Source organism: Pteropus alecto, unplaced genomic scaffold (assembly GCF_000325575.1).
Source record: "Pteropus alecto unplaced genomic scaffold, ASM32557v1 scaffold59, whole genome shotgun sequence".
NCBI lineage: Eukaryota > Metazoa > Chordata > Mammalia > Chiroptera > Pteropodidae > Pteropus > Pteropus alecto.
In genome coordinates this window covers 4,187,412-4,208,015 of record NW_006443292.1, presented here as the reverse complement: position 1 = coordinate 4,208,015, position 20,604 = coordinate 4,187,412, and the positions used below count along the sequence as shown (strand labels likewise).

Sequence of the window (20,604 nt, the reverse complement as noted above, 5' to 3'; positions counted from 1 at the left end):
CCCGCCGCCCCCGCCGCCGCCGTGAAGATTTGCTCAGAAAATTGGCGCTTCTGCCACTTGTGCCACGTGCTCAAGGCCCTCTGACATTGATCCCCCTGGCAACGCTTAGGTTTAAATTGCTCACGGGAGAATTTGAATCGACAGGGAGCACCTTTATTCAGCCAGCAGTGCTGATCACTCTCAGCGTCTGCCCCCGGCTTCTTCCTAGCTTCTAGAATGAAGAGCAGATGTCAACAAAGGAAGCAAAAGGTAGCGAGTGACTCTCTCCTGTCGTCAGCTTGCGGGCCCCCTCCCTCGGTCGGGAGCCTGGAGAGAAGCTGAACGCTGTCCCAGCCCGTGGGCACGAGCCATGGTTTGGTCAAGAAACAGGCTGGACGTTCGGTGTTTGAAATTCAAGGGAAAACAGCAAGGAGCACAGAGCAGAGTCAGACTCGGGCAGGAGTGGCGAGGGGGCTGACGGCTGCAGATGAGGCCAGGGGTGTGAGCATCGGTATCAGGGAGGAGTCTGTGAGCCAAGTGGTGAGGATGTAGTTGGCGGAATGGTCAGGGGACAGCCCGGGGCTCCAAGCAGCAGCCCTGCTGGCCCCAACGCACCCTGCCCAGGCGGCCCAGTGGGCGAAGCCTGCCGTGGGCTGATCCTCGCCTCCGAGGTCCCTTAAAACCGGCCACACGTGGGCGAAAACGCACGCGCTCTCCCAGCTCCCCAGGTGGCAGACACCACAACCAGCTCTGACACACGTGTGTTCTAATAATACAAGCCGAGCTAAATTCACCTCAAAAAGAAAAGAAAAAAGCCCAATGGGACCTTCAGACAGAGAGCTAAATTAAACTCATGGGAAAAAAAAAAACTAGGTAACGTTAGAATAACTGTTAATCACAGAAATACAAAGAACATTTGTCCTATAGGCATTTTTTCAGACGTCAAGTTTGTTATAGCTGAAAAAAGTCAGCTACAGACACATCAAGCAAGTCTGAACTCAGAGTTGCTGGGGTCCGTTTTGCACCCCTGCTGCTCGTGAGCACCGCCTCCCCACCCCCCACCGATGAGAGCGCTGGGCCCCACTGTTGGGAGGCAATGGCCCCCAGCGTCTCCCGGGCAGCCTGAGTCTCCTCGTGTCTGCACAGCTTGGCCGACCGCAGTCATCAGGCCACCATCTCTGTGAGTCACGTGCTTGCTCGGCAGTGGGGACGGGGCTTCCACACCTGGCACACCAGCTCCACAGGCCATGTCACCTCTGATAGCTGGCCAGCTCATGCACACTGTCACTCATTTCTCCTCCCTGCCCCCCCGCCCCCGAGGTCACGAGTCCGCTCTGCCTGGGCTTCCTTCTGCTTTGTGTTTCGACGTGGGGAAGCCCTCTTGCCAGCCTGGACACTGTCCCTTCCTGAGCTCCAGGTGGTGGCACCAGGAGGGGGCTCCGACCCACCCCGCGGGTCCCCCGTCACTGCACCTGCCACTCCTCAGCCTCTGTCACTCCTTCCATGCATCTTGCTGCCTGAGGCCGTGGGACTCGGGACTCAGCACTGGCACATCGTCGTCGCCCCTCAGGCCCTACTCAGGTCCCCCCCACACACTGTCCCTTGCCCCGTCTCCCGGGAAGTAAGGGAACATTGTGACCGTTCTTGGCATCCACCATTAAAATAGTCGTTGCAAGGGCCGCCAGCTGCCAAATGTAAAAGTCACCTGTGGTGCTGACGCCATTTTTCACCCAGAGCTGGTGCCTTTGCCCCGGTCTGGCCCTGCAGAGGCCATGGACCTGGGGGGGCATGTACTTGGGGGCCACATACCTGGGGACAGTGTATCTGGGGGCCGTGTACTTGGGGGCCGTGGACCTGGGGACAGTGGACCTGGGGGCCGTGTACTTGGGGGCCGTGTACCCGGGGGTCATGTACCCGGGGATCCTGTACCTGGGGTCCTGTAACTGGGGGCCATGGACCTGGGGGCCAGCTGGGACCTTGTGCATAAGACCAGGAGGTTTGAAGGACACGAACCCAGCACCCTCCTCGCGTCCCCAGCACTGGGCCTGGCAGCTCGTGGGGACTTCCTAGGTGTCGGGACTTGAGCCGAACCGGCCCGGGTTACATATTCAGTGGTGTCTTGCAGTGTTCGGCCACCTGCGGCGCGGGGACGCGGAAGCGGACCGTGACGTGCACCAACTCACAGGGAAAATGCGATGCTTCCACGCGGCCCAGAGCAGAGGAGGCCTGCGAAGACCACAGCGGCTGCTACGAGTGGAAGACGGGGGACTGGTCCAAGGTGAGGCCAGCGCGCATGCGCGTCCGCCCGCCCAGGGCCGTGCGGGGCGGGGCTCAGGGGCAGGAACGCGCCCCCCTCACGGGCCCGGTTCACGGCCGTGACCCCGGTCTGACCGCTCGCTTTCCAAACCCCGCACCTGCCGGTGACCCCACCACACAGCGTGCAATTCTAAGGGGACCGACTGGCCCCCAGAGCGCAAAGCCGTGGCCCAGCACCCCGTGGGTCGTTGGTCATGCTGCCATCACAGGGGCCCCGCATCGGCCAGGCAGCCTCGGCCGAGACACACACCCAGGGGGCTCGTGGGCGCACAGCACTTTCGTCGTGTCCAGGATGCTTAGGTGAGGGCGGGCGGGAGAAGGCAGGAGCCTTCTCCGCCATGGAGATCGTGCATCGTGTTGGGGCGGCAGGATTAGGCAGCATTCAAATGAGTTTAAAAAAACGATCTTTGCTGTTTAATCCTTTCCATTCATTCACCTGGTGTCTCTGACGAGTTCCCGGTTCCCGCCAACTGAGAGCTAAGTGCTGTTGTCACGTGTGAGAACCGCCCGAGGTAGTTCTTCTAAAGAGCCTTTTCCCCCAAACTGTAAACTTTCTAATGGAATTTCCTAACGTCCAAATCTCGAACGAGAGCACGGAGAGCGTTCGTGTCGACTTCTGCTCTCAGCCACCGAAAACACCTCCCCGTTTCTCTCTGGCTGTCTCTTCCCTCAAAGGCTTGCAGACGGGTGGCCCAAGAGCCACTGTTGTGTCACGTGGGCTGCACGATCTTGTAAACGTTTTGAAATTAGCTGCTAACGTTTAAACGCAGGGAACTGTCACCCGAAAGCTCGGATTTGGGCTTCTCTCTGAGAATCTGGCAACCTGGCACCGTGGCCTGGGTCCTCGCGCGGCCGCCGGCCCCTCTCCCTGGACCGCGGGGTCTCCGGCTCCCCAGGCTCCTTGCAGCCGCCTGGGGCTTCGATTTACCTGCTTGGCTCTGGCAGGGAACGTGGTGTGTGCTCTGCTTTAAGGAGGAAGGAATGGTTAGTCGGTTGGAAAGCAGAACTTACTGGAATCTGGTCTTTGCAGAAGCGCCATCCCCCATGTAGGTCAGACTACAGACTCCCCCTCGGAGTACGTAAAATCCACATTTCTCAGGCTCCAGCTGCCTGGCTGTGTGACAGTGCAGCATCTGATCACAGTGGATTTGAGGAAGACCAAAATCACCTCCTTTCTATTTACTCCTGGATCAGAAAATCTGACCAAAGCAACAGAACCGAAGCCAACAATCCAGTTTGTCCAAAAATCAAACATATGAATGTAATAAAGCTTAGTATGGAGCTGCCTGGATGATTCTTACATGGAAGGGGAGGCTTCGCATGAAGGCCCTCGCAAAATAAATACGCCGTTAGGACGTGGAGTCTCGGGATAGAGTGGTTAAGAGGCCCACTTACAGCTCCAGGTCACCAATTAATGAGTCTTGACCTCTCTGGCCCTCGGTCTCTCTATCTCTGAAATGGGAAGCATGGACGCTGGCCCTGCCTGCTGCTCAGAGCTGCTCGGAGCCTTCAAGGTGCTAGTACCTTGTGTGACTTAGCGCTCTGGTGACTAAGCCTGTCTCCTTGCCTCAGACCTACTGCCCAGTGTTCACGTTTTTGGGGCTTTCTGAGCTAACATTCTCTTATCAGTGGGGCTGCCCAGCCTCTTATAGACCCACACCAATCAGTGTCTCAAAACCAGGCACATCCAGACCCAGCCTGGGAAAGGCCACCAGTGTGTCCCAGAGGCGAGATGTCAATCATTTAGGTTCTGGTCAGAAAGCGTTCTGTGACAGAATCATCTAAAGCTTGCCTGACAGGTCACCAAGCGTCCAGCACAGTGACAGGCAGAATCTCGTTGTCTGGTCTGCAGACGTCCAGCTGTGCATTGGAATGAAGCTGTCATTATTCCGGGGGAGCTAGAAGGGTCCCCATGGTCACACGCGGAACACAGCCTTGCACTAGTGAAGGGTGCAGGAAGCGGGGATGAGGTCGGTCGGTTCAGGTCTGGGCCACCTGGCACTGTTTCCTCTGTGCTGTGTCCCTCTGTGCTTCTTGGCACCAGGCCCTCGAGCCAGGGTCGTCATCTCGGGGGAATAGAGGCTCCGAGAGGCTCCAACGGGGGTGGAGGGTCTTTGAAACAGTCGCCGATGGGACAGTGAGCGTGGCCCCTGGGCTCCAGGCCCGCCAACCAGAATCAAGAGCCGTCAGGATAAGCGGCCCAAGTCGTCGGGGGTCCCTTCGGCTTTCTGGTCCCCTGGCTATAGTGTCTCAGCCAGAACCTGTAGGTCAGCAAGCTGCAAATTCAGAGAATCGGAGTAAAACCCGAAGCTGAGGCTGAGAACAGGAGGAAGAAGTAGTTTGAAAGGGAGTGTGAGTTGAAGGGGGAGGCGTGTGCACGCGTGTGCACGCGCGTGCACGCGCGTATCTAAGAAAGCTTTTCCAGTCTCGAGGCTGGAGCAGAGACCGTGCGGATTTTCCTCATTGTTTAAACCTGCTGTTTCAGGTTTCGGCAGCTCCCGAGGCTCGCATTGCCCGTGCCAAGTCGGGGGAAATCTGTCAAAAATGCTTTTGAAGAGCTTTTGACATTTCACCAGCCAAGTGCCTGTCAGACACACGGAAAATGGAGTTACTGTGGGGGTGTTCTCTCCACCCCCACCTCCCTCTCTCCCTCCCTCCCCCTCTCTCTCTCATTCTTGGGCAGGCTGGCCCCTCGGAGAACGACTCAGTGAGAACACGGGGTGGGCACATGGCACAGGGAGGGTTCGCCCTCCCCCCACCCCGCATCGTGTCACCCTAACCGGGCCTCCTGCTCGCCCCACAGCCTGGGGAGGGTCCACCTGTACCCGCTCTGCGGGCCCCAGAAATCTTCCGTGCATTAAGCTTTCCTGCAACATTTTCCTCTTCCTGAGATTTTCACAGCCTCTTTTAGCTAATTCTCAAGACCTCCCTCTGGGATCGGGTCTTATTTATAGTCGTGATTTTGCAGCCGTGAGAAGGGACAAGGGCGTCCTCACCTGTCACGAGGGCTGGCCCCCATGCGATGACAGCGAAGGGTCCTCCCTGCTCGGGGCGGTGTGGCCTGGCCGTGAGGAGCGCGGGCCTCGCGCGTCGGGAGCGCAGAGTGGATGCGAAGCCGGTGCCAGCTCGCGGTTGGCGGACGGCGCGCAGGAATCGGGCCCTGTGGCCACCGTTAGCGTTTTATGATTATCCTTACTCCAGAGAAGCCAGGCCAGGAATGCTTGCACGATGTCGTCACCTGGGTCCAGGAGCAGATGGACAGGAAACTCATCTACGGGGAGGGAGGTCTCTTTTTCGGTTTCGCATCAGCCCTTTAGAATGTGCATCACAGGCCGAAGCAAATAGTTCTCTCCTTCGTCGCCATGAACCTTTTGCCCTCTGTGCACCAAAAACTTTTAATTTTATTATTGCTTTTCCGGTAGAACTTCCACCCCAGGTGTCTCTGACTCCCTCTCGGAGCTAAGGAAGGGGACCGTGGGTTGGGTGGCAGGTCACCAGGCCTTGTTTGTGATGCGGGGCTGCGGGCGCTTGCTGGGGTTGGGGGAGGGGCGTGAGGGGCTGCGCTTTTTCATCAGGCTCGTCTGACGAGGAGCTTTTCTGGTGGATTTATTGCTCACCCCATTTTTGTCTCAGTTTCCCGTGTCCTGGGGAGCCACATGAAACGTTAATGTAACGAGCGACTTAAAAAAAAACACGCAGCGCTGAGGTCTTGTGCTTCAAACAAGACCAGATATGTTTTCTGTGGACCTGTTTGCTTGGATTTTAAACGCCTGAAAAATGGCTCGGCTGCGACGCTTGGGGCTAATTTGATACCATCAGAGACGCTGCCTTTCCTCGCTGTTTAATTAAAGCCGAGGCTGAGGGGAGGCCGAGATGGAATTTTGTTTTCTGAGCCTGTGCCATCCTTCCCGCAGCAAGCTCAGGTCACAAGAAGGGGCCCTCAGACCTGTCCGGGGTCACATTTGTCTTTGGGGCCACATCGGCCTCTGTTGTGCTCCCGGAGGTCATCTGGCTCAGAAGCCAGGAACAGATGGACACCCACATCTGCCTGCAGAGGCCTGGTGACGGGCCTGGCCACCCAGGGAGAGCTAAGCGAGAAGGCCAGGTGTCAGTGTACCTCCCCGGGCCCCAGGGACCCCCTGGTCGGCTCTCTGCTTTCGGCCCTGTGCTTGCTGTTGTCGATAATAATAGCAGTGCTTATCGAGGGCCCACTCGACCCCAGCCTCCCAGCTAGGCACCTGTTCCAAACTGTCTCTGATCACAGAAACCATTCTGCAAAGAAGGTTTTATTATCCTTATGCCACAGGTAAAGAAACCGAGGCTCAGACAGGGTAAGTAACTTGCCCAAAGTCACACAGCTAGTGAGTAGGTGCAGCGTGCTAACAGGCCCACCCCAGGGAAGGTGGGGTTACGTGTGGATTTTAGGCTGGTTAGTCACCCCCTCCACTCAAATGGAAATACAGCCAGCGTGGAAAACGAGTCGTTGCAAGAGTCTTCTACTTTTATTTTTAATCATATAGGTAATTCTGTCTCATTCTAGAAGACACAGAAAAGACGAATTAGTCCCACAAACCAGATGACAGCATGGCAAATTTCTTGTTTCCACGGTTTGCCTTCCAGACTTTTACGCAGGCGCACACACACGAGTCTTGAGAGAAAGTGGCATAGTTTGGGGATGTGCCACTTTGTCACCTGTCTTCTCTCCTGACACATTGAGACAGCCTCTGTGGGTCACACGGTTGGTTCCCAGGCAGATAAGCAGCCACCCGATGTTCTCAAAAGTTCTTCCAAGTGAGTACAAGCCACTCACAGCCCAGAGCTGTATAAACAACGGCCCCTAGGACTCCAGCTAAAATTTTGCAAAAACCTCATCCAGGGCTCAAAAGCCCTCAAGGAGCAGATCTTTCTTCCAGACTGGAAAATTAGAAGCCGGTGACCCATCCTAGGAAAGACAGTGAATCAGGTGACCTGGGTGTTTGATTCCGGGCCTCCCATGAAAGCGCTGAGCTCGGCGGCCAACGTCAGCCCCAGGACTGTTCCACACTATGGGGAGATCTTACAGGACAAGTGAACACACTACCCTGCCTGCACACTCATGAAAGCTATCCCCCCGACACACACACGCAGCCCTAAAGCACGTGAACCCAGACTGAGAACCATCAGAGGGGAAATTAGTCCTCAAGGTCAGAGTCACCCCTGAACACCTGAGGTTTACGATGGGCCTTGATCATTTCCGGGCGGAGACCTTGTCAATTTTACACTTGGTGTTAATAGACCCACAGGGTTGAGGCCTTGCTGGATTTTTCACATACATAATAGCGACACCTGCAAAAGACATCGAAACCCACCCTGGCGGTCCTGGCCAGGAAGTGACTCAGCCGGGCTGATCGCCCAGCCGGCGGGGCCTGGCACCTGGTAGCAGTGATGCCACAGGGGGCGAGACGGGCGTAGTGACCGGCGTCTTCTCCGTCAGCCTGTGCAGTCCCCTGGGGACCCAGAAACCCAACGACCGCCCGTCTCGTCTGGGTGCCCCTACTCCCCAACAAGAAATGTGCGGGCACCCGGCTCGTCCTCCTCCGGGGGTGTCTGCTGCGGTGGCCCCAGGCCGGTGGTCCACGTCCAGATCTGACAAGAAAAGGGGGTCCCGATGCTGTCTGTAGACCCCTCTCTTCCCCGCGAGTCTCGTTAGTGCCAAATAACCACAGAAATTGGCCCTAGGTACATGGGAATGCCCGTTTTCCCAGGGAGCAGGGTGTTCTGTCTGTTTTTTTTTTAATTCTATGACCAATTTAGATCCAAAAGTCTTTAATCGTGTAGGTGGACTTGTCGAATGCCTGCTTAAAATATGTAATTTATTCGTGTAGTTATACATTCACATTTAAAGTTACGTATTTTAATTTAGAAACATGACCATTTCCTGTCCAGCGCATTATAAAGTTGAACCTGATGAAATCGCAGCTTGTACAAGGTCAAAAACGGCTGAAAACAAGCAGCTGTGTACGGCGCAGCCCTGCGTTTGCAATGTCTGTCTGCCCCGTCCGTCACTCACTCCGCTTTCAGAGTCACCTGTTCAGGTCACCAGAGTGGGCGTGGCCACTGCCCCCTGCGTTCTCTGAGATGCGCATAGTTCTGAATCTGTATGTGCCACTTTCATTGGATGTCCCCTCACAAGGTGTGGCATAAGATCACACTATGTTGGCATATGATCGCATTGCGTGGGCATGGTCTTGCCCTGAGTGGGCACGGTTCTGCCCTACGTGGGCATGGTTCTGCTCTGCGTGGGCATGGTTCTGCCCTACGTGGGCATGGTTCTGCCCTGCATTGGCATGGTTCTGCACTGCGTGGGCATGGCCTTGCCCTGCATGGGCATGGTTCTGCCCTGCGTGGGCATGGTTCTGCCCTGCATTGTCATGGTTCTGCCCCGCGTGGGCGTGGTTCTGCCCTGCATGGGCGTGGTCCTGCCCTGCGTGGGCGTGGTTCTGCCCTGCGTGGGCGTGGTTCTGCCCTGCGTGGGCGTGGTTCTGCCCTGCGTGGGCGTGGTTCTGCTCTGTGCTGCTGTGACTGCGTTGGCATGGCCTTGGCACGCACGGGATTTCGCACTGCATTGGGGCCCTCAGCCTTTTCCCTTAGTCACCCCGTCGGTCTGGTCTCCCAGTCTCCGGGTACCCCACTTAACCAGATCGCTTTGGTGAATGATATTTGACATTTCCCACACCATCCTCCCCCGTTTGTGATTATGAAGTTCTGCCTCCAGAATGAGACCATTAAATTTTCTTGCCTCTTTTTTTTTTTTTTATACCCCTGCTGATCTTTCTACGGAATAATTAAGTGCACCCCTCCCTCCCGCCCCTGCACTGTGAGAGGATTCGTTCTCACTTAAATGTTAAGCAGCTTATTCTTCTCTAAAAACGATTTGGAGCGAAAACCTTCGCGCCCTCATATTCGAGCACACTTGTCACCTGTACTCCATACCTGTCACCTGTACTAGACTCAGCGATCAGAGCCGCGGCTGAATACCCGTTCTTGCTTAATGACACGTATTTGGGTGTAAATGCCCAACTCCTCCACCGGAAGAAGGGAGAGCGGCTGCTCTTCTACACCGGACGTGGAAAGAAGTTCAGGGTCAGTCAGGGGTTCACGGCTCTGGCTGCCGGTTGCAGTGACCTGGAGAGCTTTGAAAACCACCAGTGCCCAGCGGCCCTCCAGAGATGCTGATTAATTGGTCTGAGACACTAAGATTTGTAAAAGCTCCCCAGGTAATTCCATGCAACAGATCCCATCTGCCGCCACCTCCGTCCCAGAGACCACCCCCACCCCCCAGCAGAAGTCACCTTGCTGTGGCACCTGTCTCGCATTCAAGGTCTCCCCCTGGCGGGAACCTCCTCACGTGACCCCATCCCTCCACCTCAGCGCCCCTCAAACTCCCCTGTGTTCCAGTGCCAACCCCCGAGGTCCGGGGTGGAGCCCGGAACTCTGCATTTGTGACACACCATGAATTCTCAAGGCCGTGAGGATTTATCCAGAAGATGTGAAGCGAGGTGCAAAGCCAAGGCCTTGCCTGTCCCCGAGGGGGAGCCCCTCCTGCTTCGAATGGGCCAGTGGTTTTCCCAGTTTTCACCTCTTTTGTGATTTGAAAAGCCTGGGGCCTCTCAGGGCACCATGTCCTCTGGGCCCCTTTATCCTTCTAAAGTGAAAAAAAAAAAAAATGCTCCCATTTGTCAGACTGGAAAACAGGGATTCACCTGGGGTACTAAAGCCCTTTGCGAGCGGACGGTGCCCGTGTGGGCACAGATGGTAATAGCACAGCCTCCTGCCGAGCTTGTGCCCGGTGACGCCTCACAGGTCCCCAGAGAGGGTGCTTCCTCCAGCACAGACCGTGCTCAGGCCCGAGGCGGGAGAGGCAGGGGGCACACGCGATCCAGACGCTACCTGGCATCCTCGCCGCGTGTCCCATCCGCGGGTCGCGCCCTGCCCCCCTCTCTCCCCTTCCAGCTGCCCACCTTTACTCCAGCCTTTGCTTTATTCAAATTTTGCGGAGCGCCCGCAGAACCCCGTAAATCACGGGCTGTGGGGGTGCTGGGGGTCACCGGATGGAGAGAGGGTACACACAGAGCTGGCCCTCTGGCTGAGAAGAGACCAACTTACTGGAGAGACAGTCGCCAGGGTTCCTGGGAGAGCGAGCAGGGGCTGAGGAGCCGAGAGCCGGCAGGCTCCCCGTGAGACGCTTATTTAAGAGAACCGGACAGGGAGCAGCAAGCTGACAGCTCCACGTGGTGAAGTGCAGTCCGCTCCTCGGGAGCTTGGGATGGCCCGTTGAACTCCATTAGCCTGGTTTGAGCAAACGCAAGTCTGCGGGAGCTGGAGGGTCAGTCACCAGGAATCAGGGGTCTAAACTAAGCCTGCGAGCCACATCAGGCCGTGGGTCTGTGAGGCAAGACAGGTTGCATGTCTTCGTTTTCTCTACGTACTTTACTCTGAGCCTCAGCCCGCCAGTCTCGTGGGAAATTCACCCCCGGTCATCACAGGGCGCCTCTCCACACACGGGGCTGGGCAGAGACCAGGAGCCTGACGCGGCTCTAAGTGCCGGGGAGACCCCTGTGGTCATCAGGCCAGTCCTGACAGGACGCCAAGCAGCCACCCTGGCCAGCGTCTCAAGAATGTCAAAGCCCAGCTCTTCTGCCTGCGACAGGGCTGAGGGCTGGGAGGTGACATGCTGCCAGCGTAAAGTAAGATTTCAGCAATTATCTTGTCTTAGCTCAAGCTGCTATAATAAAATACACAGACCGGGCGGCTGAAACAAGACATTTATTTCTCACAGTTCTGGAGGCTGAGAAGTCCAAGGTCAGGGTTCTCGGTGAGGGCGCTCTTCCTGGCTTGCAGACACCTGCCTTCTTGCTGTGTCCTCACGTGGTGGACACAGAGAGCTCTGGCGTCTCTTCCTTTGCTTACGAGGACCCTGATCTCATCATGGGAACCCCACCCTCCAGGCCTCATCTAAACCTAATTAGCTCCCCAAGGCCACCTCCAGATGCCATGCCATTGAGGGTTAGGGCTCCACACGAAAGGTGGAGAGACCCACACGGTCAGAAATAGCATCGTGAAACGGGGCACAGCCGAGCCCTGTTGTCCTGCAGTTATTTCAAGCACCTGAGAACGACATACAGGGGCCGGGCCCAGGGCAGCCACATCGTGGGGTCACCGTCACAGCCCCCCAGGCCAGGTCAGGCCCCCAGCTCAGGCTGTCCCTGTCTCTGGCAGTGCTCGTCGACCTGTGGGAAGGGCCTGCAGTCCCGCGTGGTACAGTGCATGCACAAGGTCACCGGGCGCCACGGCAACGAGTGTCCTGCCCTCTCAAAGCCAGCAGCCTACAGACAGTGCTACCAGGAGGTCTGCAACGACAAGATCAATGTGAACACCATCACCTCGCCTCGCCTCGGTGAGTGCCTCTGCTGGCCCCAGCTTCGGAGAGGTGCTCTGTCCCCCGGCCGGCCGGGTCCTTTAGGCTGGAAAGCCCCCTCCTGGAGCCTTATTTGAATCCTGGAGGGAGCTGCCATTTGTCGGTTCTGTCGGAGAGAGAGGTTTCAGAGATAGAATTTCATTCCCTGTCGTGAGTAAGATGTTTGCAGACTGTGGCCTTAAACACAGCCCTAGCATCCCACTAGCCCCTCCGCCAACAAAGGGGGGCACGGGAGAGTGTTCCTCAAATGTTTCGGGGTTCCTGTGCATGAGGGGGACCAAGGGAGGTGCTTTCTTCTGGCAGCGAAGGATCTGGGGGTGTCATTCATGAGGACTTGGTGCCGTGCGCAGGGGGGATGTGTTCTTCAGCCGACGCTTGAGAAGAAAACAGAGGTGTTGACAGGTGGCGCCTTTAAGGGTAGGGAGCTTTCGCGTAAGCAGTTTGGCCCTGAGCGCTCCAGAGCGGCCCTCTAGCAGGCCATGTCCCCGGCCGGCAGTGGCACCAGAAGAAGAAGAAGAAAAAAAAGGTCTGACACCGGTCCGATGACATCTGTGAACAGAGCTGTTGCTTTTCCGAGCAGAAATCCCCACAGAGTGTGTTCCCGCCGAAGCCCCTTTCCCTGACGCTGGAATGCCACCAGCCTCAGGGGCTTTCTAGGTGACCTCCCTGGGGGGTCTTAGAGCTGGCCAGGCTCAACCCCGCTGTCGCATGCACGAGTCCCCTCCCCCCGCCCCATATCTTCCAGAGACCACCCTCAGTCAGGACGCCCTCTTCGCAGAACCAAGACCCTAAAGATTTGAGTCATTTGCTTGTGCTGTGACCTCGTGCTTTTGTGAGCGCTTTGACCTTCACTGCCCAGTGCCACTCTGTTTCATAAATGCCAACAGCGGTGACACCTTCCACCACAAAACAACAGTAAGCGCCACTTAGCTCAGAAGCAGAGTGTGTCGCACCCTCGCCCGGAGGAGACAGCCAGGTCACCAAACTCTGCCCAGTGGTCAGGGTCCTCGTGTAGGAAAGCAGCATCCACAGTGGCCCTGGCAGGGGACATGGCTTCCTCAGTCTGTGCCAGGCTCCAGGGTCACCTGGTGAGGGCGGCCTCTGAGGGCGTCAGGCCACAGGCCCTCTGTGCATGCATCGTGATCTCCCCGTGCCTGCCATAATCCTGGGCTTTTTCTCTCCACTGTCCCCTTAGCCGCTCTGACCTACAAATGCACACGGGACCAGTGGACAGTGTACTGTCGGGTCATCCGAGAAAAGAACCTCTGTCAGGACATGCGGTGGTACCAGCGCTGCTGCCAGACCTGTAGGGACTTCTATGCCAACAAGATGCGCCAGCCACCATCACCGCCGTCACCAAGCTCATGACACGCGGTTCCGCGGTCCCGCGACTCTCCAGTGCAAGGTCCGCCTCCTGACATCGCGGCTGGTTGAAAGCCCGCCCACCCGAGAGCACAGGGGTCCTGCGGCCGGGACCCCCGAAAGCACTCCACCGCTCACCCACAAGGCCGTCCCCCAGATCCGATCCCATAGAACTTGAGCGTGAACTTGACGTTTGCCGTTAGTGCTTTTATACTTAATATATTAACAGCCACTGGATGGCTTTCTACAATAAGGAAAAAATAGGCACGAGTCCCACAATAATCACGGTTTCTGAGGTTCCGTGTACCTCAAAAGGAACACTTCCGACAACTGTCGAAAGAGAGACACGTCCCCGAGTGCCTCTGTCTCGGATTTCCTCTGACGTTTGAATCCCGGTGCTTGATGTACCATGGGGGCGAATATCCCAAGGTGAGACATTCGACATGAAATCGGGCTTTATCCTGAAAGCCAGCGACACCCTGGCAGGGAGGACAGATGCCAGCCAGCCTCTGCTGGTGGCTTCTCCTGAGAGGGCCTGGCTGCTGGAGCCCTTTGTGACATCACAGAAATCAGCACTTTGCCTCTCTGCCCATCACTGAACGCACTTGCCCCGGAAGTGAATCTGCATAAGCCACTGAGGAGACCAGGGCCAAGAAATTCCGCACACCACCCACGTGGAGAGAATATTCCGGAAAGGTTTGGCACTGGGGAGGCATCTGATTTTCAGATGTCCGCCACGCAGGGGAGCGAGAGCAGGACACGTGCGAACTTGGCCGTGGGCTTGCTTGCTGGCGTGAAGGGGAGCGCTCAGGACGGTTCCGTGTGCCTTCTGGGGACCTTTGCTCCAGCTCGCACATCATAAAGCTTTGCGCCTTGCAGATGGCTTCCCGTTGACCTTGACCGCCTCTCTGCAGTTGATCAGAACCTCTGGCGACGCTAGCTCAGTCCTGGCTGCTTCGCCCATCACGGGACAGGTTTCCTCCGGGGTCACTGCACGCCCACCAAGCCTCCCTGTAGCCCAGACCTTGTCCTGCTGTCAGTACTGACCCCCTCCTCTTCGTGGGGCAAGAGTGACACTCGGAAAAGCCCGCAGAAGGCCTTTCCCTGCTGCGGTCCGTCCCCCCAGCCCTCATGACAGAGCTGTGCCCTCTCTGGAGCCCGAAGAGATGACGAGAGTGACCTCTTTGAGAGCACAGAAGGTGTAAGGACCCTGCCCGCTCCGGGCGCTGGGAAGATGGGACCCCAGCCTGGGAACAGGGATTCTGGATACCAGGAGATCTGTTTTGCTGAGCAAGTTGGTGGGCGTTCCCAGGGGCGCCAGGGACCAAGGACGTCGCCATGAGAAGCCCACGGCCCCCTCCATTATCGCAGAGGGCTGTCACTTAGGCTGTTCTCCATGGGGTCACGTCCACGTGCTTCTTGATTTATTGGTGCTGTGTTTATGTATCTGCGTTTGTGTTTTTGATGTCACAACTTTCGGGTCAGTTTATACCCGAAAGAAAGAAAAACAATCACCACCTCGCCGCCATCCAGAGCCTGCCTCGTGGGCTGTGCGTTGGTTTGGGATTTTTACTACCCCGGAGGCAGACAAGCGGTAGGGGCGGCGGGGACTTTACGTAGAGAAGCGTGGAGACACCTCCTTAGGTGGAGGGAGCCGAGAGGATGGAGCCGCCCGCCCCGTAGTGTCGCCGCCAGCAGCCTCCCCAGAGCCCCGTTTCCACAAAACCCTTCAATCTCGGGGAGCTAGGGCTCAGTTTTCTCCCAGCCCCAAACGTTCTGTACTTCATCACAGGCGGACAGAGCCGGGCAGCCAGCTCAGGAAGCCGGGGTGGCCGTGCTTGCTGGAGCGCCTGGGTCCACGCCTCCCCTGGTCCCCGGCCACCTTGACTGGATCAACCGGACGCCCCTGCCAAGGGCCTCCCGCCCTCAGAATGCAAACGATCGATGCCGTTATGGTTAAACACGCCAGCGTTCGCCGAAGCCCACGTCTTCCCGAGCCCGTTCGCTCACGCCGATGCCCAGGAGGTGACTGATTTCGCTGAAGCCATCGTGACACTCCTGTTCCGCTTCGTTCAGAGGACATGGAAGCCCTGTGATTCTAGCAGCGACGGTTTCTTCATTGTTAACAATGCCCTGTATACTGTCACTCAAGTACTGTACCTTTTCGGTGGCACAGATGTGTTACCAGCTACGGAGTCTTATGACCTTATGGTGCTACTTTCATTGGTGCGAATGAAACTCTCTCAGCTGACGGTGGCTTGATTTTTATCAGAACACAGAGAAAGATCCTCGATGCCAATAATATCATTCCTTTGTTCTCTTTTCTTCAGAGTCAAATGTATATAGTTTTCATTAGTTAACTTACATTACCCGTGGTATTTTTGTTTGACGTTTGGTGCTGGTTTTAAAAGGAAAAAGAAAAAAAAAAAAGAGCAGAAGACAAACATTGGACACCACTGTAAGTGAAAAATTACTCATTTCATTGGAAGCGAGCAGGATATGTTTAATAAAATGTTTTTCCGTAACAACTTTAAGCTGTCTGTGAAGTCAAAGACAAAAACCAGTCCTCGGGCGCTGAGCGAAGGCGGCCGTGTCCTTCCCTGCCACGTGGTCGCACAGCTTGTCCGGGGCCTGGCCGCAGGGAGCTGCGGACGGTGTCAGAGGTGGCTGGTAAATGCAGTTCTGGCGGGTGGCTGCGTGTCCCCAAGCGAGCGCTAAATCACTCGGGCCTGGGCCTCATCCCTGTGTGGTTGCCAAGCCCTGGGTGGGGACAGGGAGTTCTGACAGCTTCGCCGCGCGTCTGTGTCTGACACAGAGCAGCAGCCACCTCGCTGGCAGAGCCGCCCGTGCTCCGTGGGGGGGCGGTGAACCCTGCTGCTGCGGGGGCCCCTCGCTCGGAGCTCGGGCCCCGGGCATGCCAGAGCGGGCACCTGCAGCCCGCGGCTCTGCCTCTCCAGACTCTAGCCCCGACCCCAGCCCCGCCGACAGCCCGCACAGCTTCCCCCTTCCCGCAGGTGTGAGCTGGAGTCCTGCGCCTCGTCCTCTCCCAGGCGGGGGACATGGCAGAGGTGCCACACCATCATAGCTGGAACCGCTGCAGCCAGTTGGGGCCCATCTGGGCCTGGCTTGGTAGAGATGTCACAGCCCCTGCTCCTGGAGGGGTGGGGTCATCTCCTGGTGTCAGGGAGAAAAAGCTCCCCACCCAAGAACTTGGAGCTCTGTCAGACATAGAACGCTTCCTCTCGTGTTGGAGCAGCATCCAGAAATTTCATGAAGAGATTTTTTTTTTTTTGTCATAGACAAGGAACCACCCACAGCCCCCGGTTCCCAGCAAACCGGGTATGAACCTTCCAGAACAATCAGCCGCCTGCCTCAGGGACCCGTTCGGCGGTCTCCTCCCTTTTCTGAGAGTTCTGGTCTCTCTGGGGGGTTCACATCGAACAGCCACGACGCCGCGTGATCTCTCTATAGGCCGCTTGGGTGCCTGGGTGGCCCACAGCAGTCCCGTCTGTTCGATGAAACTGACGAGCCCTCAGCCGGCAAGTGTTGAGTGGGCTTCTCTCAGGGCCCAGGCACTGCCTGGAAAGCCCCAGAAAACCACCGCAAACGAACAAAAGACCCGCTGGGAAGACGACGGAGTCCTAGACGACAGGGAATGAACGAGGCGGCGGGAGGCGGGCGGAGGGCAGCCCTGTGTGCGGGGTGCCGGTCGATCCTCCGGACGCAGGCCGCACGGGCCAGGGGTCGGAACCATCTACAGCGGCGGCTCTCGCTCTGCAGGCATCTTGGCAAAAGCCCGTACGTTCCTACTTCTAGACACACATGTGCCTCATCCGTGTCCCCGGTCTCTGTCTGGTAGTGGGAGTGGTGGCCGGGCGCTCGTGCAAGGCCAGCCTCGGTCCGTCACGTGCTAGCTCTGCCTAACTCACACATCTCCAGACCATTCCGCTGGCTTCTGCCCCTTGGACTGAACTAACAGCATTCTTGACGGGTCACCGGGGACCTTCGGGGTGTCCAATGGCGCAGAGAAGAGCGACTCTCAGCAGCCCCCGCCTTTGCGATACCCTCTTCCCCCGGCTGTGGACCGGTCTCCGGAGGCCTCATCCTCCTTCCGGCTCCGCGTTCTCCGCCAGCCCCCTGGGTCACGCAGAGCCCGGAGCTCAGCCCTGCACCCTTCTCTGTTGCTCCCTAGGTCACGGCTGTCACCCAGACCCTCCACTTCTAAAACCACGTACCTGCCAGTATCTCCTCAATTAACCTATTCAACCTCAATCTCCCTCTCGAGCTCCGTGTTCGTCCTGACCTCTCCGAGGGAAATGGAAGGGGCTGCAGCGGCTCCTCACAGGTGTCCCAAACCTGAGATCTGGTCAGGAAAGGTCACCTCTGTGCCTCACGGCGTCAGCTGTGGCGGCCTCGTGGCCAAGTAGAGGCTGGGATTCTCAGAAGGCTGGCAGCTGAAGCCAGCTATAAGGACTCCCACCAGGACTGTGGGCCAGGACACCCACAGGCTCTCTGTCTGATGGGCTCCTTGGCTACGCTGATGGCATGATGGCAGGGTTTCAGTGACAAACGCCCCAGGGAGATGGGGACGCTCCCGAGAGCTCTGTCACTCCTAGGGCAGACCACTCAGAAGTTGCACAGCGTCCCTTTTACCATCCTCTCTACTAGTTGAGGCAGTCGCAGAAAAGCCCACTGGAGCTCAAGGGTTGGGGACAAAAAGCCCACCTCTTGCTGGAGGAGTGGCCAGGCTCTGGAAGAGCAGGTGAGGTCAGAAGGGTTGTTGTGGCCATTTCGGCAAAATTCACTCGCCCTTCCCCGCCCCCCGCCCCCCAAGTCTCGGGCCGTTTCAGCATCACGTGAGGCTCGCAGTCCAGGGCTGCGGGGGCTGCGGTGTCTCGGTCGCGCAGGCGCAGAGCCTCCTCCTACCGCTCCCGCGAGTGCGGCGTTCTGCGCGATTCGTCCCATCTTCACAGCACTGAACTCAAAAGAGACAGGGTCAGCCCCCAACCCCCAAGACAAAGCGGCGGGGCCGGCAGGGGAGAACCGCGGTGGATACTTCCCGTTTAAAAAGGAGAGGAAGGGAAAGCATGTCGCCATCGCTCGCACAGCGCTTTTGAAGGCCAGCCTGGCACACGTGGCCAGTTCCTGCTGCCCGGGGGTGAGTCCCGCGGCCTCCAGCACCCAGAGGCTTTGTGCTGGTTGTAAAAGCGTCTTTTCCTTTGGAGGTGGGGGGAGCCTAACACACCCCAGACCACTGGACCCCTAAACACTTGGCTGATGACAGAGCGTGTCCTTGAGCCCTCCTGGGGCTTCCCTCCCCAGTTTAGGGGATAGGCGTCGTGCAGCGGCCTCCAGCTCGCTCGCCTGGTCTGAGTAACTGGACATCATGGTCCTTGTGGGTTCTGTGCAGGGTCTGGGCCGTGCGGACCCTTCGGGGCCTGTGTTATTCCAGAGTGGGAGAGTTAACATAAACGGGTTCGTAGATGGGGTTTTTTGTTAACATTCTTATTTGTGTATGTTTGTTTTCTGTAAGCGCCACCGGAGCAGGAGGCTCGTCCCTCCTGTGTGTCACTGGACCCCGGTGCCAGCACACGCATGCGTGAAGTGACCACGCGTTCCCTTGGCTAGTTACAACTTGTCTGAAATGTTTAGATCACGTTCAGAGAAGCTGAAGTCAAGGATCGTTTTGCATAGACCTTAAATAATATAAATATCTGCATAACGAGCCATAAGTCAATGAAAATAAGATGTTTGTAGGTTTCAAGTTCTCCGCCACGTCAGCCATCGGTTGCCAACAGAGACAGGTGTTTCCAGGTGGTTGCCATGGCGATCTAGGAACCGCTGGCTCTCTTCTTGATTTTATCTTTGGAACAGGAGAGTGAAAAGACCCAGGAGATGAGAAAGTCTGGTTCGGGGAGGATCTCTGTGACGCTTGCTGTGGCGCCACCATCTGGTGCTTCTGAAACAGAAGTATGAGCAGGAGGCTTTAGGGAGCTGTCGGGACCAGTTCGCGTGCCTGGACGGGTCACTCTTTTTTTTTACTTTTATTATTATTATGAGTCGCAGGCGTGCAGCACAATGGTCAGGCATTTATGTAATTTACAAAGCATCCCCCGGTCACTGCAGCAGCCACGCGGCACTGTACCTGGTCATTGCATATAATTGAGTCTGTTCCCTGTGCTGGACTCTCCATGGCTGTGACTCCTCGTTTGTGCTTCTCCATCCACGCACCTTTTGCACCCAGCTCCCCAACGCCCCGCCCCTCTGGCCGTCACCCGTTTGTTCTCTGTATCTGTGAGTCCGTTTTCGTTCTGTTTGTGCGTTTCTTCTGTTCCTTAGATTCCACTTATAATGAAGTCGTAGGGTGTTTGCGTTTGTCTTCGTCTGACTCTCTCACTCAAGGGCCATCCATGTCACCTTTGCACGGACCCGGGACCGCCCTTGCTGCTCGCCCTGGCGCTGTGAAACTGTCATCCCCTTGGCTCCGAAGCGCTTCTCAGACACAGGGTCTGCATTGCCGGGGATAGTATTCAAAATTGACGAAGAAATTAGAAGGTTTTCCTCCTGGAATTTCTTAAGAGAATGCTGAGATTTCCCTTGGAAAAGACTAAACATTCAGGTCTGGGGTGAAAATCCATCCTGCGGTAGCAAAAATGCAGATGACCCAGTGACCCAAAGGGTCCCTTGGCAGCGAGAGTCCAGTCAAGCCAAAGCTGAACTGCTTTCCAGCAGAGCAGTGAGGACGAGGGTCAGCACGCCACCAGGGCCACCTAGGGACCCGCCAGTCACGGACAGTCACCATGGTCCAGCACACAGAAGTTGCGTATGGACGTGGAGGACGGCCTGATGAAGCTCAGGGGAAATAGGGTGTCTCTGCAGCTCCCAGCGGGCTCCCTCCTAGTTTTCCCACGTTCTCTCTCTCTTCCTCTCTCCCTCCTTCGTGCTTATCGTCTTGCTGTCTCACTTCTCCCTCCCTCTATCTGCCTCTTCCTCCTTCTCTCCCCTTCCACGTTGCGCATTTTTTCCCCCACTCTCTCCAAGTTCATTTTCCACTTCTGACTTTGGCCCCGGTCATAGGTGGAAAGACCCCCACTGAGGTCCCACTCAGAGATCTGCAGGGAGAGGCGAGGCCCTCGATTATCAAGTACCTTTAAAAATTCACTCACCTGGGGGCCTCGCACACTAGCTGTTCTTTCGAAGTTTTAGAGACCTGGAGCTCGCTTCCCGCTTGTTCCGTGAATGCCAGTCACGCACGCAACAGTCCTCCCGCTCACGATGTTATCAGCAGCAACCAGCTTTCTCGCCCCTGAGGTTAGCTTTCATACGCCAGTTGACAGTTATAAAACAGCAATTCAGGAAGGTCCCATCCAAAAATGGCTATGTATTAACACGTCGTTAAAATAGTATATTGCGAAGTCAACATACGCTTGTAATTATTGACACATCAAATACTGGAATATTTGGAAAGCTTAGTGGAAGCTAAACACCGT

At 56.7% G+C, this 20,604-nt stretch overlaps 1 protein-coding gene across 1 annotated transcript in view; it reads left to right on the top strand.

Moving 5' to 3' along the window:
* Positions 1–15,642, top strand: part of ADAMTS17 (ADAM metallopeptidase with thrombospondin type 1 motif 17) — a 213,173-nt gene extending 197,531 nt beyond the window's left edge. The window contains exons 20-22 of the mRNA XM_025041234.1: positions 2,105–2,257; positions 11,554–11,731; positions 12,948–15,642. Of these exons, the coding sequence (XP_024897002.1) occupies positions 2,105–2,257; positions 11,554–11,731; positions 12,948–13,120 (504 nt within the window). The 3' untranslated portion in view covers positions 13,121–15,642. The remainder of the gene's footprint in view (positions 1–2,104; positions 2,258–11,553; positions 11,732–12,947) is intronic.
* The last annotated feature ends 4,962 nt before the right edge of the window (positions 15,643–20,604 follow it).